This window comes from Aethalodelphis obliquidens, unplaced genomic scaffold (assembly GCF_003676395.1).
Source record: "Aethalodelphis obliquidens isolate GAN/ISIS:26980383/991018 unplaced genomic scaffold, ASM367639v1 scaffold2, whole genome shotgun sequence".
Taxonomy (NCBI): Eukaryota; Metazoa; Chordata; class Mammalia; order Artiodactyla; family Delphinidae; genus Aethalodelphis; species Aethalodelphis obliquidens.
In genome coordinates, this window is record NW_020837946.1 from 67,642,038 (window position 1) to 67,667,283 (window position 25,246).

The 25,246-nt window shown below is 37.7% G+C and overlaps 1 protein-coding gene across 2 annotated transcripts in view; it reads left to right on the forward strand.

The window, feature by feature from the left end:
- Positions 1-488: 488 nt before the first annotated feature.
- FIGN (fidgetin, microtubule severing factor) overlaps positions 489-25,246 on the forward strand; it is a 121,149-nt gene continuing 96,391 nt past the window's right edge. Inside the window, exons 1-2 of one of the 2 annotated variants that reach the window (XM_027129704.1) lie at positions 489-1,459; positions 2,233-2,402. In XM_027129704.1, the coding sequence (XP_026985505.1) occupies positions 2,378-2,402 (25 nt within the window). In that variant the 5' untranslated portion in view covers positions 489-1,459; positions 2,233-2,377. The remainder of the gene's footprint in view (positions 1,460-2,232; positions 2,403-25,246) is intronic. The other variant, XM_027129711.1, reaches the window with a different exon arrangement.

Below are 25,246 nucleotides of genomic sequence, written 5' to 3' on the forward strand. Positions count from 1 at the left end.
GGTGGGGCGGGGTGATTAGTAAACCAACTGAGCTTACACTGCATAGTAAGCGTCTGGATGCAGCACATTTACATCTAACAAGAGACCCCAGAAAACGTGTGCGTGTTTCTTAAACCTTATGTTCCGAACAAAAGGCTATCTCAGCAACAGACAATCAGCACTGCACCGCTCCCTGGGATGCAGCAACACACTCAACTGCACATTTCATTCTTCTTCAGCTCCCAGCGCCACAAAGCCCCTACTCTCTTCCCACTCCTGGGTCCCTAGATTGCTCCATAGAAGGGGGTTGGGAAAGCAGAAGCCTAACGTCTGTGCCTGCGCACCAGCCGCCCGCACCAGGGGCCCCCGGGCGCTGCTTTCCCCTGCCCGAGCCGCCTGGGGGAGGTAGGGAGGGGAGCCAGAGAGCGGAAGAGTGGACCGCACACCTAGCCACTCCGGATTTTATTGATTCACAGGGCAGCGGGGGAGGGGAGCTGGGTTAATTCGGATCCCCCCCCCCCCGCCCCGAAGTTGCCTCCTCTTGGCAGATAAAGTCATTTTCTGGCTGGTGCTGGGGGCCCAGGGGAGAGTGCGGGCGAGGTCCCGGCTCTCGGGGCCAGATCCCGTCCTGTGCGCGAGTCTTGGGGGTGGGGAAGGCTGAACCGGCCGCAGCTGTCGAGAGGGCCTGGAGCGGGCGGGGAGGGGCGGCGTGCCGGAGAGCCCTTTAAGGCGGGTTAGGAGCGCTAGGGCCGGCCGGTCACGCGTGGGAAAGAAAGGCCCCTTCCCTCCCGAGGCGTCGCTCCCCTTTCCTCAGGTTGGGCCGCCTGAGAGTGCGGGCCGGCAGAGCTCCCGGTCCCCGCGCTCGTAATCATGACCTCGGGGCCCCCTCCGGGCCGCGTGAGCGCGTTGGCGAGGCTGGGCGGCCGCCGCGGCCCCGGCCGTGTAACATGACCCGAGCGGCCGGCCGGCCGGCGCGGCGCGGCCATTGAGCCCTCCCTGCCCATGAATCTCTGGCGCGTCTCTAGCTCGCTCGCCGCTCGCCTCCCGCCTCCTTTCTCCCCCTCCAGCTCCGCGGGCTCCGTGCGCCTCTCCCTCTCCCTCCCGGTCCTGCCGCTGCCCGTCTCTCTCCACTGCCCGCCTCTCGCCACTGCCTCCCGTCTTCTCTCCCTCACGGCAGCCTCCGTCTCTTTCTCCCTCTCTCCTTTGAAAACTGATCTTTGGCTCTTAGTGTGAAAGTGATTTGAATTTGGCTCGGCGGCGCTCTGCGCCTGCGCCCAGCCTCTGGCATGCTGGCTCCTTCCAAGCAGCTGTTTTGGGTTTGAAATTCCAACATGGCAGAGGCTGCAGTCCGTCTTCCCTTCAAAAACTTGGAATGATTTCAAATCATAGGCACCTTCACTTAACCCTAGCTTCCATTCATCAGCAAACACATCGGATCGATGCTACGCTAACCTATCGGGTTTTCGCTCCGCGCGTTCAGGTAAGAGGAGCTTCGTAGTTTTCCACCAGCTGTTTAAATTTGTTTTTGTTTTTGTTTGTTTAATTTTTAAAGAATATAAATAAATTCAAGACCGTAATGAAAAGAGATCTTCGAGTTGTGCCGTAAACATTAAATTTAATTTGCACTCGTTTCTATTCTGTACGCCAACCTGCTGTCTAATTTCTCTGTACAAAGTAGCCCCGAAACATTATAATGCATATTTTTGCTGCTTAATCATTGTAACAATAGTGTGGGATTAAGAGTTCGCGATTGCAAGAATCTCGTTTTCCGCTATAATGGGCTTACTTATTACTATCTTTTTTACTTCAAAGATAAAAAATAAGAAAGCGGAGCCATAGGGTGGGGCTAGACTTTCTTCGGGAACTAACTTCTAAGTAAATAAGAAGTGTAAATAAGAATCTTGCACACACAAAAAGTTGAGGTTAAATTACAATCTCGTGGCTGGAGGAACGTGAATATGTCAGAAGATCGGTTGCAGAAAAATGTAAGCACATCATCTTGGAGGGGGTACAGCGTGGTGGGCGTATTGTTGGCAAGGAACGGGAGAGAAAGATGTATAATTTAATGGTATATACAATCCACTGATCCTATTACCGTCCTCCCCGGAGCTCTTGTTAGTTTCAATGGGAGTGAGTGAAATTGACATGGACTTGCATTCCTGGTCATGTGCTTTTTTTCCTTTCTTTCTTCTCCTGTGATCTGAGATCCCCTTTTTGTTGATGTTGCTTTCCCCCTTAATTATATGCATGTAGGTTAAATGAATACCTGACGAAAGGGCCCACGTTTCAAGGCAGTGACATTTGATAGCTGAGAGGAAAAGTGGCTTTAATGAAAAGCAACCTTTGGAATTCCTGCTTGTGAGAAATCCAATTCAGCTTTTTGTGCTGCCAGCAAGAAATGATCAGTAGCACCAGTGTTTATGGTATGTCAGTTTTGGAATTTACTTCCTTTGCATCTAACTAGGAAAGACAAATTAAATAGCATGATAAAACCACTGAAGACTCTGCTTGGGAAGGAGCTGCTCATGATATATAATTCCTTTTAAAATATATATATGTATAATGTATATTTTAATCTATCAAAATGCTTGTTTGCTTTTGCTATCGCTTGTTTGTATATTTCAGTTTTGATTAATAGATTGCTGGAGTCCACCTTTATCGGTTTTAGCTGTAATTCCAAAGTTGCATGTTACTAGTAATGCACTATATAACCGCTGAAGTCAAAATGGTATGTAAATTAGTTAAACTCAGTGTGCAGTTTTTTGGGGGAGGGGGCTGGGTGGAGAGGGGAGAGGGCGGGAGTGCGGGGAAAGACTGCTTACTAATGAAAGTGTATGTATATATGTACACACACAGAAGTGGATGAAATTTTTTTTTCTCTATTAATGCAATTTGACTCTCTGCTCTCTCAATGATTGCACTTTGTGGAGTAATCACTTCTTCTGAGTGTGTTTTTTTGGGGGGGGGTGAGTGAAGGGATATCTTTTACATGAAAATAAAAAATGTATTTTGATTGTTTAAAGTCCTTAATGCCTTTTAAGGAACAGTGGTAGGGTTTTGTTTTTTTTTTTTCCTTGCCATTCACTTGTCTGCCTGTCAGCGCTTTTTACTTTTAACCTGTGACAGAATTAAATAAGCAGGCACTGAAATTGACTTTGTTTGAAATCTCTCTTTCCTCTTTCTTTACCAAAAAGAAAAAGAGGTCAGATAAATGGAGTGAGAGGGGGTTTTCAATAGCTCTTGTGACCGTGTGTACACTTTGTGATATTCAATTAAGACTAGGAGGGAGCAACAACAAAAAGATGTTAAAAAGTATTTTGCATAACCAAAGGATATGTCCACTTTAAACATTTTTTTGTTTTTGTTACATATAACCCCACCACCATGCATTCACCCTGAAAAGAGAGAAAGGAGGAAAGGAAGAATATGAAAGAAAGAAATAGCAGTAGAGATAGCTGCCAGGGGTCTGTAATGTGGCCGTGGTTACTGGTCTCTCATAACACAAATGTGAATACAAGGAAAGGGACTATAAGAGCCGATGCGCGACAGACACTTCTGGTTGGACTCTGGTGACTGTTGAGCTAAACACACACCGCTCTTACATGATAGGAAGGATTTGATTGAATTTTGCATTTGGAACTTGTTGACTTTGAAGCGATCAATAAGAAGACTGTTTATTTTAGATGCACATAATTTGCCCTGAGAAATGTTTTAAGGAGGAGAGAGCACAGCTTTTTTCCCCCGGAGCTGTTGGAGCGAATGGGATTGCCAGATGGGCGATTTCCCTCTGTGATGTTAAAGCTGTAATATATATTCAGAGCAGATTGGGCTGCTGCCTGTGATGAGGAGGATATTACATTTATAAATTTTAAATCGGAGCTCGGACAATGTGCTGAGAACAGAAATTGGATGGTTTGACTGTTCACCGTATTGATACTTAAATGTGATTTCTGGGTAGTAGTAATAGTAATTATTGCAGTAATATGTAAAAAACACGTTGGGGTAGGAAATCATATAATTCATGACATTTAACAGCAGATTTAAGTGTATAAATTACTCCCCCAGTCTCTGCTTACTATTAAATAATAGTCACATAATTTATTTCCCTCTGTGTTTAAATGCCCAGTTGTGCAAGTGATATTCATTCAGAAAGCTTGTTTTTATACACTAGAATTCTGCAGAGGCAAAGTTTATATATAATCTATAAAGTAGACACTTGTGCATATGTATAGAGTGGCATAAGTGGCTCCTGTTTTGTAATTCTGTTACTCTGATTATTTTTAGATTTTGTTTGTCTCAAATGTGTGGCCTATAGGAACCAGAGCTACAAACCTAAAAGGCTGGAAAGTGGACAAGGGTTCACACTCTGGCAGCTCTGCTGTTGCAAATTAAAAGTGTGTTGTGGTCAGGAAATGAAAGCTACAATGTCTCTTTTGAACAAGTCGTTTATCAAGAGAAACATCTATCAGGGACTGCCTTGTCACATTGATCCTCTAAAAGTTAGGTCCGAGGTGGAAGCTGCTTTGATGTTTTTGATCCTAAATTTAATACAACGGGGAAAAAAAAAGCAAGGATATTTTGACCAGAATAGATTTAAAAAAATGTTTCCTGGGACCAACAAGATCTATTTATTAGTATTGTACTATGTGTGAAGTTTTTTGGACATAACAGTTGAAAGGCTTAAGAGGAAACCCCAACCTTTATAAATTGACAGTTGTTCAAATACATATTTATAGTACATTCAGTTATGGCCACATTCTTGGTTCACATGGACATTTTGAAAATGATTGTTTTAAAGGGAAAATTATTTTGAAACAGTGTCTTAGAACAATATACAGAGAACCAGAGTTTTCATTCACTCAGATTGTAGAGTGGCTCTCTTCTCTTCGTATTGCCTTTTAGTTCTGTATTTCTGTTTCACTTTTTCATTACATGTGTGACATAATAGCTTTTAGTGGGGGAAGAAACATTTTTCCCTATGAAAACCATTTCCCAAAACATGCTTGCTCACATCATCTTTATTGTTTATTAACTGTGCATGTGGATCATTATCAATATAAACTATAGGAACTCAAGTCTTTCAGAATTTCAGCTTAAAAATATAGGTAGGTAGCAGATTAAATATGCCATATATTCTTAAATACTGAATATGTTGCATGCATTATTCAAATTCTAAACGGTATTATTAAGAAAATGACCAACTTAAAAAAATTTTTTTTTTTTCGTGAAAGCAGTTAAAAGCAGCTTGTTTCATTTTGGGAGGCAAAGCTAGGAGAGAGGTGTTCCTTCTTTGAAATAGAGTTTTTGGATACTTGTCTTTTACTGCTGGTGGCTACTTGCTATTTCACATGGGTCTATCAACAACTAGGCTGATGGATCACAAAGACTGTGGTGGGAGTTTTGGGAAGTATAATACTTGCTAATTAATCATGTCTGAAATGAACGAATCATAGCAGGGTAATAAAGTCTCGTTGTTTTCCTGGAAGAGGGTAAGACTTCTGTTTGGAAGCTGTATGTGTGAGTTGACTTTCTTTTTTCTTCTCCTAAAAAGACAGTTTATAGGGTCACTTTAGAATTATTTCAGGAACCATCTTCTTTGAAAATGGAATATTTTTCTTTTTCCTGACTGCACCAAATCAGTGAAATTCTTAAAAATGTCTCTGAGTGAAAACATAGAGTTTTTTCCTCAGTTATATTAAAGACTCCTGCGGTTGAGTTTCCAGTACTTTTTTTTTTTTTTACCATAAATAGAAAATCTTTCTGTTGTTTTTATTCATGTCAGGCAGGAACTTTGGAGGCTGGTACTTCTGATAGGCATACAAGAGAGCAAAATTTTTGTTAATTACTTTTAGCTAGTACAAGAGTATGACCAGAGGGGAGAAAGGGAGCAGTACTTCCAAGAATCTAGAGATCGTCTGTATTATAACTTGACGTTTCTAAGGTAGTTTAAAATATTAGCCACCTGAAAAAAAAGCAGATGAGCAGTATCATTATAGGTAAATTCTTTTTTTCCTGAGCTTTGGCATGTCACCTTTTAGAATTCAGTATTTTGCTTAGTGTACGCATGGGGACAGATCCTGAAAGTTTGTGTCTGCAACATTTTTCAGAATTTTCATCTCAAGGTGAAGACGGCTATGCTAATAATTCCCTGTTTTTGGCTGTGAGTGTTTGGATGCCTTGAATGATTGCCTAATTAAGTAATCAGTTTTAATGGTCCAAAATCAGCAGAATTGCTAGGTGTAGTTGAAACAATTGCAGGCTTTTATGTTTTGTACTTTCTAGTTTGTTCTTAGAACCTTGGTTTGATAGAAATGTTTGCTGTTTTGTTTTTGATATTCTTGAGTACAAATTTCATTTACCTCTTTTGTAAAGTTCATTTATTTTTGTAGAGGTAATAATTTTAATTACCAGGAATTTAAATCGATTTATAAATTTTTGATTGGGAGAAATTGTTCTGCAGACATTTGTGTGAAATACTGACGTATGCTACTGATCGATAAGATGTGATTAATCAGCATATCTGCTTTTTAAGCTTTGGTCACTGATGAACTAGAATAAACAAATGGCACAGAAAACAATGCAATTTTTTTCTTTCAATTAAAAAAGTGCAATATAAGTGTCTCTTTGGAGATATACAAGAGTTAATGTTTTAAAATCAATTGAACTTAGAAATTCTTTTGGGGTACTACTTGGAAGACTTCAAGTCCAAAAATTATTCCACCTTTCAATTAACTCTTTCTTTCTGTCTCACACACATAACAGATTATAGCCAATTGTTTTTAAAAATCTATTAAAATGAAAGACTTTTTTTTTTAAGACTGCAAATAAATCCCTGTTTAGCAAGTGCTTTTCATGGTTGGATTTTGTAATTTTCTTCCTTTTTTTCCCCTAAACTTGAACTTTTATCAGCTTTTTCATTTAACTTATGGTAGAAATTTCAAGCCTAGCTGCTTTGAAACATGATTGCTGATTACTGATCCTTTTGATATTTTTGATGTTATCATTTAAATGGCCGTTGTACTTGAGGGATGCTTACTGCAAGAAATGCAGATAGTGGAAATAAAAGGTAGGCAAGAATATGATAAAAATAAATTGTACTGATAAGTTGAAAGCAAATCAAAAGCAGGTGGGTATGCAAAGTTTCCTCAGGGCAGCAGCACAGCTGCCAGCTCAGGAGCTCTGCCTCAGCACAGCACAGGAGTGCGCCGTACCTGTTGACGACAGTCTTAGTTAGGAGACTGAGGAGGCAGAAGAGATAGGTGATCAGAAACCGTCCAGACATGAGATATCGTATGGCAGTTTCTGTTAATAATATTTACATACGTTATGTAACAAATCTGCTTGTTGTCTTGTTACTTGAATATTGACACTGTACTTAACATTGCATATGGTGGGCTGTGCTTTCAGAGTATATTAGAAGCAGTGAATTCAAAGGAGAATTTCAATGCAGAAGTATTTACGTTGAGTATATGTATAAATGGATATGTTCGCTTATATTTGAGCTAGTATGACTTTCACAAAGCATTGACAGCATTACTCCTTGCAGTCATTTTTGAAACTGATACATCTTGAAAGTAGAAATGCGCGATTTATCATATGAAGGCCCAAGGTTAAACTTTTTTTACCCTGCAACCTGGCTTCAGTATTTATACTTTTAAGTTGGGAAATCTTTTTTAGAAAGTATTTTTTAAGTAAGATTGGAAAGTTTGCTTCTTGTTAGGATTTTGTTCTTATTTTCATATGAGTAAGTGATATATAACTTACAAAAAGCATTTTCTTACTGTAGAAAACATAATGTAAAATACTTATAAAATTTATGTTTTCTTTTCCCCAATATCTTAACATTGAGAATACCTTTACCCAGTTCCTTATGAGTTTTTATTTCGGCTGGTAATTTATACATTTATTCCATTCCACTTGTGGATATATTGCAGGCAAGAGAACAGAAACTGAATTTTACTTTACTCATCAAAAAAGAACAAAAACAAACACACACCTCCCCCCCATCTAATGTTTGCCTTATGTCAATTGGATGCTTTTTAAGCAACTGACAATTGATTAAATGCCATATACTTATGACAGTAAACTCAGCTGAGAATGAGTGACCTCTACTTTCATGCTTCAGTTTTAGGAAATATTATTCATGGAAACAGTAACATTCAAAATAATAATTTTAAAATAGTATAATGTACAGCCATGGGTTTCTAGATGTTGCTGTAAACTTTTTACAATTCTTCTGATTTATGATGCTTACCGTCAGCACACATTGTCACCTTCACCTAGGGTTGGCTACATAATTTCTGGGCTTGGTGCAAAATTAAAATGTGGGGCACCTTGTTCAAAAATTATTAAGAGTTCAAGACAGCAAGAGCAGAAGATTAAACCAAGTGCAGGGCCCTTCCCTGTGGGAGACCTATGGGCCTGTCCAGGTCGCAGGGCAATGAAGCAGGCCCTGCCTTCATTACCCACAAACCTTGTGGAAGTCACTGGGTTTCCTACGTGGAGACTTGACTAGTCCACAGTGATTCCACGTGCCTCTGCCTAAAGAGATGCTAGTGGTTGTTGAGTAAGAGCCTCGGTGGGAAAATTGGACCATTAGGTATCTTCTGCTCTTTCTATACGTGAACTGGTGACTGAAATCTTTGCCTTTATCTTACGTTGCCTTTTGCCTGATGTGCTCCCATATATCACCTGAATTTTTGTGCAGATATTCTTAAAAGCAACTCTGTTTTGTAATTGTTTGCAGGCAGCTACATACTTAAATATGTATTCCCCAGGCACAGAACGATTAGGGTGGGAGGATTTTAGTAAGATTTGAAACAAGAGCCTGAGAGTTTCTCTGTTGATTTGTACTGCTATGCCACCTAAGTTTCAAGCACAAGTGAAATAAGTATTTTTAATGTAGAATCTTAAGTTATCTAAAAATATAGAAAATTCTGACCATTGAGAAATAAAAGCACAACTCATTGAGTCAGGGAAGATGGGCAAACACAAAAATAATTACCTTGTTATAGTAGCAGCGATATTGGTATTTTGACATTAGGAAGTGGCATTGTAGCTGTATAAACATGTGGTGACAGCTGTGTTAAAGATGAAAAGTAACTCTTGCAGTAACATTAACTTTGCAGGATGTTATATTCAAACGGTGAACTTAAACCAGAACAATCCCATTCCCCCTGAAATATGTAGTCACCATCTGTGACTCCTTTCCGCCTTGGTTTGAACAGTCTACTTGATGGGTGGATAAAACGTTTACATTGTTGCTTCCCAAGATACTTCTCAATGAGATCAAGCTTCAAATTGAGAACCCTAAAACTAAATTTTGAAGTCAAGCGGCTTTTTCAGATACGATGGAATGTCCAGCAAGTAATGGATCTGAGTGTACTTGAAGTTGCACCATTTATTTTCAAAAGATATTTCCCACATCAGATGACTCTGCCAGGAAGAACAATATCAAAGAGCTCAGAAAAGTAACTATTCTTTTATGTAATCCAAGACTGATGGAGGGGAGGGAGCTTTAAAGATATTTCTGAAGAAAGAGAAAAACCTAACTTATTTTGAATGCCTCGTTAGTCTTGGTGGAGAGAAATCCTATATATGAGACCTTCTAAGAAGAAAAATCTTTGCCCTGTGTAATAAGAAGGCATTGCTCTCTCGGTTGACATGTACTTTAATGAAAGGATTGGAAATAACTATTACAACAGTGTCCCATTTAATTATAAATTCACCCCACAGTTTAGAAATCTTTTGCATTAAAGACATTGTGAATTTGAATTTTTTTAAGAGGTAGTTAGCCACAATGCATATGTTTAAATATTCTATGTTGTATAACCTATCTACAAATTCTAGTAGTATAATTTAATTTGGGAACCATCTTTTCCCACCTTACTCCTATCCTTTAGTATGTTGTGTTTTCGTATTAGTTGTTTAGCTTTAAAAAAGATTAAACTAGGAATCTGGGTAAATACATGGCAATATTAGTGCATCCTTGTGCCCCAAAGAGCTGTTTATTTCCCTTGTATTCACTTCTCCCTTTCCATTTCAAATTGAAGTTAAGATTATAAACTCTTTCTCTTAGATCATATATCTGAATGATGCTAAATTATAAATCTTAATTAGGTATGATTCACTGATTTTAATCTTACAAGATAATTATTCTGAGTAGGATAAAAGGTTCCTTTAAGATTGAAGGCATTTTCATTACAATACCCATTTAAGATCAAACAAATACCATAAAATAAACAGAGTCCTATTAGTCTTTTAAGCTTAACAGTTAATACTTTTGGATTTAAATATGTGAAGAAATAAGGATATGAATAGGATGGTCTTACTGTTTGCACACTTTAAGTGCTTGTGATAAATTTTACTGCCAGGAATTACATGGATCTAAAAGAGTCTTTTAAGTAAAAATTACAGTTTTGATTATCTAAATGGAAGATGCTCTTGTGCACGTGCACAGATACATTTCTCTGTGAAGGTATTGATGTCAGGGACGCTTTTGGTATTTCTTTATGAGTAATTAGGTTAACGGGGTTAGTTAGAAAATGTGTCCTTTCCTGGAAAATGAAAAATTACATTCAAGCAGAAGTAAAAGAGTAGAACATAATCATGACTTTAAGTACTTAAAAAGATATTTTATGAGTCATTTTTAAAGAATAATACTCAATATGTAACTTGTTAAGAATAATAGCCATTTTTACTTTTTAAAGCACATCTGTATTAAAACTGGCTTTCCGTTCATGAGTCACAAATCTGGAGTCAATTTTCGACCCCACTTACAAAAAATATGGGTCTAATCGCCACCCCCTCTTACCATGGTGTTCCACTCCAATCGTGTTGGTATCGAGTTCTTTAAAGAGAGATCTTCGCTTGCATTATTCAGAAAATTAAGCAACATTTTTGAGGGGAATACTGATATGACCGAAATGTAGACACTGGGACCCTGCCTGGCCTGAGTCCTTGTCTGACAAACGAGAAGGACCTTTATACGCCTACAGCGCTTGTTCTTTCTATGGGAAGATTTTAAATGTACTAAGAATTGAACAGCACTTGTTCCTTCTATGGGAAGATTTTAAATGTACTAAGAATATAAGTGTTCCCTAATTGGAAAAATATGTTTTATGTAATTCTAAGAGTACCAATCAACTAATCAACTAATTTACTTATGGATGGTAAGATAGTAGGACTAAATAATCTTATTCAGAAATAGGTGTTTAGAGTAGTAGTATCTTTCTAGAGAGAGAAAAAGTCTGTACGTATGCAAAATCCCTTTTGGGATTTTTTTGTTTGTTTTCTTTTCTTTCTTTCTTTTTTTTTTTACTGTGGGTGAAATCTCTATCAATAATGTTTAGGCTGTAAAAGTATTAGGAAAAAATCTAATATTGGAAGTTCTTTATTATGCTATGTACTTTTAATAAGTCCTCAATGAGTGCATACAATGCACTAATACTTGTTTTGTTTGTTTTTTGATTTGTGTCTTGTTTTATTTTGTTGTAGCATCAAGTTAAAAAGACCTTACAGGAAACTATTTTGTATTGTTTATTTTTAAAAATACTCAGAATAGTACAACCTGTGGTATAGGTTTGTTTATAATGATGAGCAAAAAGCCCCAATTTTACCCCAATATAATTCCGTTTCCTTGAAATCTACGCTACTATATCAAAATGCCACTACTACTAAGCTACAATTTAGGAGGTGTTGCTGGTGTATAATTGTAATGCACATGTGTACCTAAATACATATTTTTAAAATATTTATCTATAAATTCTACTAGCCAACTTGGCAGGTGTCCTTGTGCTTGGGGCCAGTGGGGGAATGGTTTTCTATCTGTTTTGCTGTTTGCAAACTCACCAGAAACCTTGCTGTCTCATCCATCTTCCTGCTCTTGGAATTCATTCTTACCCATACCTGTGTACTGTTTTGAGGGACTGAGATTTTTTTCTCTTTCTTTTTTCTTTCTAGTATTTATATGTAGGGCTGTTTATTACTTGATCAGATGGAAAATCAAATTTCACTTGAGCCACTGGAATATGATATTTAGATCATCAGGAGGTAGCTTGAATTAATTTAGAGGTTATTGGGCTGTGTACTAGGAGGAAAGTGTAGCAGCATTTTTTGGCATGGACAGAGGGTGAAAGACCACTTGTAGGAATGAGGAAATAGCCAAAGGCAAAAAAAATTAGGGATGTTGTTAAGGAAACTAAGGGTGAGGGCTGTTTTCGTGTAGCTGTTGCTAAAAATGAGGTTGGCAATTTAAAAAATCAAATCCTAATATAATTATGTGAGAAAACCTCATTTGTTAGGAATTAGTGACTAATACACATTGACTAGCACACAGCACTATCTAAACAAATTATGTTCTTCTTTTTTAAAATGGCAAGTTCTATACCAAATCTTGGATGTATGGGATTTGTGATAACCCAAATTAAAAGAACTATACCCCCTTTTCTTCCTTATAATTTTAAAAAAGTGTAAAAAATACACATGCCTTTAAAGATGATTCGTATTACTCTTAGACTCTTCTCCTTCACATACTCAATTTGGTTATGTCTCAAATGAAGTTATGGAAGAACATCTACTGAGGATTAGGATATATCTTTATTAAGACTTCTTTTTGGGAAATAGTGAGTTTATTGTCATTATAGAAGTCAAATCATTAAAGTAGATAGATATATGATTTAATTTGATTTGAGCATAGTTTGATGATAAATTCTGTATCTACCCTGTAAATGCTAGCTGTATGTTAATGACCAAAACCAAACCAAACCAAACCAAATTTGTCAAAGCCCCACCTCAGACCAGTTAGATGGAAGTTTTGGGGGATAACCAATTTCTTTTTCTTTTTCTACCCCAGTGATTCTAATGTAAAGTTAGGATTGAGAATCACTTCACTGAACCAAAAATTTATACAGTTCATGAGCTCTTAAATTTTTTGCTTTAAGTTTTAATTTTAAGAACTTCATTCTTCCTGGTTTGAAGTCACAAAAATAGAGACATCTATTTAGAATTGAATACACTCATGATATGTACTAGAGATAGTTCACTATCTGGCTAAAGTTCAACAACAATCTATGAAGAATTTTAGGAACATTGCCACCATGCTGGTAAGAGTACCTCAGGAAAGTGACAATGGTGACAGCAGCAGACACCAACATTCTATCATATTTGTGACCTTGGGTAAGTCCTTCAGCCTCTTTGAACCTCAAAGGAGGGTTCATCCAATGACTCTTAAGAATTTTTTCCAGTTCTATATAATTCATGATTGCTTGGTCATCGACTAGTGAGCTTGAGTCACTTGGAACCTTGCTGGTGGCCAATGGCTGAGTGATTTTTTGTTTCTTTTTAAGAAACTCCAGAAATTGTCTTGGAAATAATGAAGGGAGCTCAAGGACCATTTATCACTTTGTTAAGCCCTTCAGGAGGGATGGTAACCATTCATTAAATATGCTTACTAATTGGTTACAAGCAAATGTGTCAGCAATTCTAATACCTTGAGAGTTGACGAGTATTAGTTAGCCAGTGCTTTCTCCCTGTAAGAGATATAAATAGACTGACAAGCAGATTAACTTAAGTAGTAATGGATTTAGGGACTTCAGATCTCTTTTAAAATATGTCAAAATTATAGATCAGTATGAAAGTTGGATGTTTATCAAACTGGAAGCAACTCCATCTTTTTTTAATTTTATCCCTAACTAATCTTTGTTCATCTTCTTTTTACCGCCTGGAATGCTCTTCTCCTCCACCTGTCGAAAACCTACCAGGACTTTGACATCTAGCCCAAATGTTGCATGATCTATGAAAACTTCCTGAGCCACCCTAATGAGGATCCATTTCAACGTCTGCTTGATATTCCTTAATCACTTAAAAAATCTCCTTTCAATCATTTGCCATCATTTTTCTTCCTCTATAGATTGCTGGGCATTTTTGTTTCTCATTTATGAAATTGTAAACTCCTGAGAGCAGACTACATCTGATTCATTTTTTATTTTTAATCTCCTCAACGTGTGTATACAGAGCAGGACCTATATAATAGGTGTTCAATAAATGTTTGGTGAAATGAATCAATAGAAATGTAGGAGACTGTCACTTGGTTCGTCTTTTATTAATCTTACTTTAAAAAACTGGAAGATGCTTTTAAAAGTACTTAAAGAACAGATATATTAAAATTGTGTATTTCGTTAAAAAATGAAATTTCTGGGCTTCCCAGGTGGCGCAGTGGTTGAGAGTCCGCCTGCCAATGCAGGGGACACGAGTTCGTGCCCCGGTCTGGGAAGATCCCACATGCCGCGGAGCGGCTGGGCCCGTGAGCCATGGCCGCTGAGCCAGCGCGTCCGGAGCCTGTGCTCTGCAACGCCCAACACTGAGAGGCCCGCGTACCGCAAAAAAAAAAATGAAATTTCTGTATTCTTTAATTACTAAAGAAAGACTTTACAATCTTCTTACATTTCTGAAAGAAAAGTTTTATAATTATATACCTAAGAAAGGGCTTACAGTTATTTATTCTATTTTCTCCTATATCTCTGGGTAGGAGAGCATTTAAACTATTTTATAAAAACAGAACAGAACATTATAATGATATCTTTAACAAAACTCTGTAACCTATTTCGATTACAGGCAGTAACATATGGCTTCAAATCATATGCTTTACATATTTAAATATTTTTTCCTTTTATTTTTGCAGTTACAAAAATTCGAGGGTATAGAATCATAAAACATTAGATGTGGAGACTTCCAAATCAACTTCTTGACAACATAGGGTTGATTGACACTTGGTTATTCAGCCTTCGGTTGAACATGGGAAATCAGCATATCCAAAGGCATTTCTTTGTATTTTGTCCTTTCTCTGATAAATAGGCAGTGTGCAAATATGTGCCTGGTGGTACTCAAAACATTTCCTTGGGAACGTGATGGTACTTAGGGTGATAAGAAGTAAGATGCAAACTAGCTGATCTACAGTTGATATGATAACTTTCATTGACTCTGTAGTTTGTGAATGTCTTTGGTTAACACTTTAATTGACATACTTTTGTTTCGTATTTAATGTCTGACACTATTCATTTATTTTGTATTAAGTACTGGGCAGTAAACAATTTAGCTGGGGTTATACCCAGTGACCCTATCTTCTAGTGGTTCAAATGCGTCACCCGCTCAGTTTGTGTGTTAGTGGAAGGGTCAGTTTCTTTCTTAAACCTGTCACTAATGTTACAGCATCTAGCATTACAAAATTTTCTAAGGGAAATTTAGTTTGAGCAAATGTTGAAACTGTAATGTGTTAGTCAACAATATTTTACAAAGTTTCTGTTTTATATTTGTTGTATTTGAACCTAAAGATAGATGTACTAGAGAAAAGCACTTGTTCACATTGCTTCATGAAAGAACACAGAAAAAACAAAGACTCTATTGTCATTCTTCTAAAAACACAATTTTACTAAGGAAACCTATAACCTTTACTGAAAGCTCACTGGTTTTCTTCCAATTTGGTCTCTTCAAATCTGAAAAGTTCTAGATGCTATCTTACTACTTCATATTGAAATCTAGGTTGATCTCATATACTCCATGTAGAAGAAAATATCTGCAATGCTGATCATTGAACCTGAATTATTACAAAGATACACTGTTAAGTGAGCCACAGTGGACAAATGTTGTTTGGTCAGTTGCATGAAAACACTGCATCTTCAGCAAAGAGCTTCAGTACTAAAGAACTATAGTACATTAGAGGTAGAATAATAAAGATTGTGAAGCAATAGGTTAAAAGTAGCAAGAGCATTTTTGCAGTTTGACTGCAACAATCTATTTAGTTCCTTTGTTAAATTAGCTTTTCTGGTTTTCCGGAAACCAGTACTCTTCAAGCAAGTTAAAATTGCTTAACTATAAGTTGAAATCCATGAGATTGAGAGTAACGACTATGAATTGTAAAGCCATAATAATGATGGCTTGCCAACAACCAGACTAAATCAAGGGAGGATTTAAAAGACATAGGTTTAAAATTCTACCTGATTATAATCAGGAAGTTGGGGGGTTTGAAAGTAAATAAATAAAAATATCCACGCAGATTCCTCACACCTAAAATATCAGCTATTCTTCCCTTAGTTCTCTCGTAGAAAAAAGTAGGGTGATTCCCCAGAGAGGGTAGTCATGTAAGTTGGTGGTCACTAAAGATGAGCCATGGTTAACAGCCAGTGGTCAATAGTTTATTTTGTTGCTGTTCTTTTTTTTCTCTTGCCTTCATAAGCATAGCTGACAGCTGTCAGTCACTGAATTTTTTGTTAGGTCTAGACATGGCAATTCTTGAAGAATATGAAGCTATAATCGTCCTCTTGGCTTAAAATCTAAAATAAAACAAAATTATTTCAACTGAATACAGCTCTGTGTGTGTGTGTGTGTGTGTGTGTGTGTGTGTGTGTGTGTGTGTGTGTGTATGCATTCAGAAGAGAAACCTATGACGCAGCTGACAGCGTCGATGGCTCTTTCATTCTGAATGGGCCAGTTAGCAGCTCCATACAGACACCATCTAAGTGAGCCAATTTAAATCTCTCCAAATTCTTAACTAAGTGGCCCAGGTCCATCTGGGAGGTGGTACTTATTTGTCCCTTAGGTGATAGATTTGGCGTGATATTCAGTTGAAGACTCAGTAAACAAGATTTATGAGGAATTAGTTGAAATTGAAAATGGATATTGAGGTATAGTTCACCCTAAAATGGCTTGGATATATGTGTCAGATGTGCATGAAGAGGATTTTTAAAAATGCATTCTTTGGATTAGAATAAAAACTAATCACAAATTAAGTCACTTAAAATTTGCTTGCCTGATATGATTATTTTCTTTGACTGACCACGCCTTCTTTTAGCACTCCCACCTTTGTCCAGGGTTCAGTTTCGTGTCATGCACATGTCCTTGAAGAAATGCAACGTCTTTCACAAGATTTTGTACGAGTGAAATCAGATACCAGTTTTTATTGCAGAACCGAGGCTACAAATGTTTCTCTTTAAAGACATTTTTAATAGAAACAGTAAGGTATAAATCATTTAAGCAATTACCTGGACATTGTGGAAATGGGGCTTGGCTTGTTCTGTAGCCCCAGATGTTTCCAGATTCTAGTAATAACCCAGCCCAGATATTTACAGCTTAATTTTCTGTGCATGTGCACTTGTCCACAAATGGCTCCTATTTCCCATGTTTCTGTTGGACAACTGGGCCACTTAGAGGTAAGGAAAGTGATCTCAGCGCGGGTGATGACAAACAATGGTTATAATAAGTTGCTTCTAGAAACTTTGATCACTTAAAAAAAATAGAGAGGCTAATTCTTAGAGGATTTTATACTAAGAAATAAATTATTAAATGGCATTTTACTTTATGGATGAGGGTGGGGGAAATAACGTCTCCCCATCCCTCAAAATTATATTTAGCCTTGATCTACTATGTGATAAAAGTCATTTTTTTTTAATGTGTCTTCTGGCACTGGTTGGGTTATCATGCAGGCTGCTAGTTTTCTTTGCATCACTGCTCCACAGTTTCCCTTGTTCTTACTAGAAACTAAACAAATGGAAAATAATGATTGGTAACCATCTGCTGTGCAGAAATTTCACATATAGCAGTTAACTCTATTTTATAAAACAAGACCAAATGGGTGAATTATACTGTTGCCAGTAAATAGCAACATGCAGTAGAGCGTTCCTTTGGACAAAGCAAGAGCATAGGGAGCCAGCATTTATTATGGGAAGTCGGTTGGGTGGGCTCTGGGGCTGAATGTGGCCCGGGCGTTTATATGTGTATGTGTGTGTATGTGTGTCTGTGTGTGTACTGCATGTGTGAAGAGAATGGTGGTTTCCTCTCTACCTGTTCCTTGTGTCTCCATTCTCACCCCCAGATTTCCAATCAGGTAACTCGGAGTAATGTAGATGCAAATAAATCAGTTCAGTCACATCTTCCTCTATCTTTTTATTTGCTTAAAAAAGGAAGTCAGAATCCATAAAGCCATACAGAATAAAGATTTGTAAAAGTATGTAGGCTTCAGATCAGAATCCTGTTTTTTCCTAAGCCGTACATATTATAATGAATAGAGACTAGCCAATTTAGCTTTAAATCATTCTCTGGTCTTATCCCCTGCCTAAAGAATACTGGAAATTAGATTGAGTCTATGTCCAAAAGATATTGACAGGCAATGATTATTCATATAGTTGCTACTGAAGTGTGCATGCTATACTGAGGGAAGACATATAATGGAATAGACAGAAGTAAGTGGTTACAAAGAATTTATTCAAATGGACCAGGTAAGACCTGATTTTATAGTTGTCCATATAATCAATCAGTTTCTATCTCTCCCCCTCTCTATATCTGTAAAATCTGTTTAGTATATCAATGTACTTAGACATTCAAAACATACATGTTCTCTCTAACTTTCACTTATTCGATACTAGGATTTTGCCATACAGCAAGAAAAGTTGTTTAAAATGGGCAGTATATTGAGTTCAAAGGACCCATACAGTTCATAAATTCTCTGGTGTCTACTGTATTTTTCATCAGGGAGACTTCCAATAAAAATGATCTATTTTAGAAATAATATTGTTTAGTAGGTTGAAATGTGGTGTAATAAAATTAGACCTTCAGTCTTCTAAAGTTACTACTTAGATGGCACCCTTGGGATGGTAAAATGGCTGTATAAGCAGATGAATCAGACAGTTCCACTGATGGGTACATTTGTCAGTCTCTGTTACAGATATAATATATTCTTATATCTGTAATCCTGACAGTGTTACATCCAAATGAAATCAACATGAGGTTGTCATCTTTAAGCAAATATGTTAAGTGTTGTCTTTTGTGCTTTGGATTTGAAAGAAAGGGGCCCAGGGGAGGCCGCATCATGCAAATGGAACAAATCCCATTTCTTCTGAGCTGTGCTGTTTTCCCCTCCATGGCAGCTGGCTGTGTTATCTTTGTGTGTTTCTCTGAGCGCTGACAATTCTTTCAGTGATCTAAGTTAGGGCACATTAGAAAGTGGAAGCAGCTGTCTGTCGCTATACTGAGAGACGTGTTTGCTCTACTGCAAAGATGAAGGACCATGAATCCTTGACACACTCCCCCCGCCCCCCCTGTACTTTCCACCATGATCAACATTCAGACGCACAGATTGTCTGCTTGGACAGTTTTTTGTTCTGACTGACAGCATCTGGCATAGACAAATTTAAAAATACATAGCATGCCATGCTTGGAATTGGAACATCCCTTCTTTATTAATCTTCTCATTTAAACCATTCATTTACATTTCAAGAAAGGTTACAGCTTGATATGGTTGAAACGTTGATTTTTAAATGAATAACCTTCTAATGAAATGTCTTGAATGAGTACCAAGCAGCTAGTGTTCATTAAAAATTACACCCGATTAACACAGCCTTGAAAGCCTGAGAGGAAAGGGATTTCTTATTGTTTTAATCCACAGTGCAATCCGGTGTTTACCTTTCTGGCACAAAGCGAATAGAAATGATGCCTGTACTCGCAACACTTCTGATATTGAACACAACTATGATATCACCCTTAAGCTGACAGAACACTTGGCCTTGTTTAATCAGCTTTCTCTTCCTCAGAAAACCCCCAGAGTGTTAAAAAAATTTTAAACGTCACCAAAATCTGCCTTGTTCAGATCCTCTCTTTCTCCATGTCCCACCCTCTCCCCACCCCAAAATACTGTGTCTCTATGCCCAAATCAGAAAAAAAAAGGCTGATATATTTTCAGATGGAAAAGTGGTACAGAACGCTTTTAGATTAAACATTCCCTCTGACCCCAGGATGGTGGATATACATTTGTTTGTCTGCATTACTTTAGTGATAAAACATAACAGTGCAAAAATTGCCCTCTTTCTCTGCCTCACGTAACTCCCCCATCCATACTCACATTTCTTATCCATTTTCAATTCCACAGCCAACCTTAGCAACATGCTTGTCTAGCATTTATGTAAAAATAATATGAAAAGTGGCCATATCAGTCAGTCTGTGGACTTTGAGTCCAGAGGACGGGGGGTGGGATGTGGGGGAAGGAATCCTCCTTTTATCCTACATTTTAGACTTTTCATATCACTGCAGATTTCAGCTATAACTACTCAACCGCAAGTGTGGCTGCAATAGTTCTAAGGGGTGTATGGAGGGAGGGGTGGTACAGAATTTTATATATATATATATATATATTAGAAAGGAACTGTTCAGGTGCTAGGTAGTAAATATGTAAAGCAAGCACACTGGTTAACTTGGAAAAATAGGCTTCAGAGAGAAGTTCAATTAACAGTTGTAGGCAGAAGAGGTGATGTATGTATTCAGCATGTGTAAGAGGTCATTTGCTTTAGGATAAATTTTGACGAATTTGAGAGAAATAGATGCTGAAATAAAAATGAAAACGGATTACAGCTTCATATCAAAGGCACTTTTACATTCTTGAATATAAGAAGGGAAAATGACACATTTTTACTCCATGGATTATATATTATTTTAAAATTTTGCTATTTTGTGTTTTGTGAACTTGTTTCATTTAAACTGTTTATCTAAACAAAATAAATCTTGGAAGTTAATGTTATCTTTGAATCTGGAATCAGTTTATGGCTTCACCCCTCAACCCAGACCTGGGCTCTAGAAATTTAGGGTAGACACTGTTTGGTTTCTGTTTTTCTGTTCTTTCTTTCTTTTTCTTTTCTTTTTTTTCAAGAAGCTAATGGCAGGGAATCAGATCAGAGTAGATCTGGTTCCAGCATTTTGATTGCCAGTTAATGTTTTATAATCAACATTTTAAATATAAATTACTTCATTTGTTATTTTCCATTTTGATTTTTTTTAATGACCAGGTTTTAAAGGTGGCCATTGTGCATCTGTGAGCAAACTGGGAATGGGTTAGAGTACACAATTCCCTCGTGTGAAAAGCCAGGTTTAGCAGTAATGCTTTTAATCTGGACTTGTAGGGGATTCAGAAGCATCCACAGATCTGCTCCAGTAATTATCATACCCCAAGTGGCACTGGAAGAGACATTTGCCTAAAAACTTGATGTCTTCATTACGCTGTTTACATTTTAATTAGAAACATGAAAATTACTGATTCATACAGACAACTGTAGTTTAAGTGGTTTCGTTCACCATCCAATAAATATAAAAAAAAAAAACTCACCACAGTTGGCATAAATAGTTTACTAGGAATCATTCATGGGAATAATGTGTTGGCACTATAAGCCGCTTAAAATATGTTTTTATTTTACCAGAGGTAGAATTTGCATATAAATTAGAGAATGGCATTTTAAGTTGACAGTCATTTATGCAGAATACCACCCACATGCAAATATATGTATGGGTGGGTGTGTATACTTTCTGTGAGTTTATACAGTTTTACAGTATTGTGGATGTGCACATGTACACGTCAGCCTAGTCGATCAGTTTTTTAAATGCACGTCCTCTTTTAAAATCCACTCAGAAATGCTGTGGGTGTTCTAAATATGCCCATCCACAAACACATCTTTTGTCTGTTGGGCAATGGCAACTTTGCATTAAGGAAAAATGTTTATTTCTTGTATGCATATGTCTCAAAAAGGAGTTGCTGTTGCATTTGCTCCTTCCTTCCCTCTTTCCTCTCTTTTCCATTCTCCCGTAACTTTTGCATGTACCTGTCAATGCTGATGCCCTAAAATCGCTCCCACTCAGAGCGGCTGGACTGAAGCAGGGTGGCTGTCAGAGTCCATTCCTGAGTCAGCAGCACGCCCATTGCCTGAATCTTGCGACAGTCACTCATCCAGTTTTCCCCTCCCCAGGGGACAAGCATCCTCATCAGTGAAGAGGAATGACCCTTCTGTCTGGCAGGCTCAGAATCCCGAATCTCCCCACTTCGGTGTGTGAGTTCAAATCCCCTCGTCCTGGAGGCAGGGCTGGGACTCCAGCTAATGACTCCAAGATACAGAGAGGGTCAGCGCACTGGTGAGCTGGCATACTGAGGCATTGTACGAGCTGAGTTGTACATATTTCCCATAACTGTAGACTCCTCTCCATCCCCTCCCCTCCCCTTCCAAACCCTTTACTATTGATCGATATTATGCAAAAACAAACCAGGAAGAGCCGCAGCCATTAAAAGCCATTTTGCTTTTCCTCATCTTTGTTAGAAAGTTATTGACCGTGGCCGAAGGAGGCTCTGTTATTGTTTTTTGTTTATTGTTTTTTGGTTGAACGGAAGCAGACAGTAAGTGAACATTTACATTATCTCACTGTAAAGCTCACATTTTAGGCCCATGTTTATTTTACATTTTAGGCCTATGGGCTATAGGTAAAAATGAATTAAAATATTACATAGGAGGAAGAGTCTACACATAGGTTTTCTACTTGAAATGTTAGAGCAGTCATTGTTTTAAACTTCTGAACGTGAATGTATTACATAGATACTCCTGCTAACTGCATGATGTGATTTCTGGGAATTCAAGGGAGTAAGATGAATTCTCATGAGGTGGTTTCAGATGATAGGTTTTGTGCTTCATTTCTGCATCTTTTGGTGTGTCTTTTTTAAAGTTCTAGGGGGTTGCCAAAGTTTTAAGATGCTAATCAGGTGTTTTGTGTAGTCCACAAAATTTTAGATTTTAATGAAAACTCACTAGGATCATTTTCACGGTCAATGAGGTAATTGGTCCAGGTAACCAGACCGGGACTTTTAAAAACAGTTATTAGTGCTTTGCGTTTACCAGGCAGAGTCCCCAAGCACATCGGTTAGGGGAATAGTGAATTCATGGGCATATGTTCATTGGTTTGCTTTGCAGTGCCTCTTTTTTGTGGGGGCGGGGGCAGGCAGAGCACTTATTAGGTCTCTGTATTTCCTAGATGCGATTAGACACAACAGTCGACGTCTGTAAGGACAGAAACATGTTGCTTCCTTGTACACATGGCAAAATTCAAATAGTTCTGTGCTGTTTGGTAAATCCTGTCTGCTTTATGCAGTGTGGCCCGAAGCAGTTGTGTGGTGAGGGAATGCTGGCTGCTGGCCAGCCATTGACTATGAGATCCTGGGTACCTGAGAGCTTATCAGTTCTTTTGCTTTGTAAAAGAAAAAAGTGATGAAAATGTTGGTAAACTGCCATGAAGGTTTAAGGCTGCTGGAACAAGGAGCCGTGTAATCAGATTGGAAAATGGAGCTCGAGATTCTCTGCATGGAGAGCAGCCAGCCGTCTGTGGACCCCGTGAGCTGCTGTGCGAGTGCCCGAGCTGACCACTTTGTTAGCAAATCAGCTTGTTTGCTGCAGCAGCAGGGTGGAAAAGACCAGAGCTGGTGATGGTATGTAACGGAGGGAGAGCTCTTGCATGGCACAATCTAATCAGCTTGCAATTAGCTTGGGCTCTACAGTCACCTTAATTTTCTTCTTTCCCCCCTCTTTGTGTTAATACCATGCACTTTAAACAATTAAGTAAGGGAAGTAATCCTTCAAGCAAATCAAAGCCATCCTTTAATTTTATCACCCTGCTGAAAAAGTATCAGGTGGTCCACTGGTCTTCATCAGATGCTGGAAATTCTCTGGCTCACTGTAGCATAGAGAGGGGCTTTAACCAACTGATTTTTAAGATGATCTTTCACATATCTTGGCAAAAGGGGGCAGAAAACGGTGCATCGTTTAAACTAGCGTTAAAGTTAAAATTAATGTGATAGGGGGATTACAAATACCTTTTGGTTTATATACAGTAGTGAATCTGTTTTATATTTTTAATAACCAGAGTCAGGCTCTGTGTGTGTGTGTGTGTGTGTGTGTGTGTGTGTGTGTATGAAAGAGAGAGATCTGTACGTATATATCTCATCTATAAAATCCTTTATGCTGCTGTTTGCTTAGGCGTTTCTATACAGCACCTTTCTGAAGGCTCTGATGACACAGCCACTTGTACTGATAATTCCATTATTTCACCTTTAGCAGACTTGATTCACTAAGGTTTAAAAGAACAAGGATATCATTGCCGATCATATGTGTTACTTGTTAATCCTTTAAAATAAAATTCAGATCATGTGGGGAAGAGGTGAGAAGAGCAAAGCATAGGTTTGCAAAATCGGCGTAATAGTTTTATATATTACTTAATTCAAGGACAGCGACTTCTGAGATACTGCTTAAAAAAGACCTATTTATCTAAATAAAATAAATCATCTAATAACATTACTTAAGCTACCTTATATCAATTTTCCTCTTCCAGAAAGCTTTTGCTAAAATATTATCCATGATATGATAGGTTTTATTAAGAGTTTGTCGTGAGGTGGAAAATGGGAGTTATCTCATGAATGTTTCCTTTAGAAAGCAGCATAGAGAATGATGATTAGAATTTTCTTTTAATGGTTATTAAAGAATTAATTAGAGTATTTTAAGTGATATTGCTCCAAAATAGTAAATTCCTTTCTGGGGGTTGTTTGTGTTAATAAAAATGAACATAGTCATAATATTGTTGATATTGGATTACATTAGTATCATATTTGAATTCTCTCCATGTTGTCAACATATGAATTTATTTGCCTTTATTAAATGACTCAATACTACTAACAAACTCTCTGTCTTATTTTTTTCCTTCAGCAAAAAATGTAGCAATTTATAACCAATCATTTGGATTCAGGATTTTTTTTTAATTTGACACACGATTCAAAAAGGTTAACTGTTCATGTACTAATGCTGTGTGAAAGATATCATGACTTCTGTTTTGCTCTACTTATTTGATTATATGTCTTACTTTTGTCTTTGGAGGAATGAATTCAGTTTGATAGAAGATGAGAATAGTTACTATAAAGTGCATTTAAAATTAGGTAAGCTTCTAAGTTTGCCTCGGGGTTTTGCTGGTGTTGCATCAATGTGTTCTTTTTTTGTGTGTTTTGAACTCTTTTTTGTCTTTAATTTAAAAACTGGATTAAAAGAAACATACATCATCTACACACATCTTATGCTGCAAAGATTCACTTTATATTCTTTTAGAGGACAAACTCCATTAGATATGCACTTACTGTACGTTGGATTGTAAATCTTAGAATTTAATGGTAATTCAGTGAGCAGTTATTGCTTCAGTGGCCTTTTTTTCTTTCTTTTTTGTCCCATCTCACTTGTGAAATAGGGTTACCCTTTACAAGTGTCACATCCATAGATTCATCTTTTGTACTTTGTAGTTGTTCCCGGTACATCATTCTTAAGTTAAAAAAAAAAAAAAAAAAAAAAAAAGGCAAAGCGATGATGGAGGAAGCATGCGGTGGGTGGGGAGTGTGTGTGTGTGTGTGTGTGTGTGTGTGTGTGTGTGTGTGTGTGTG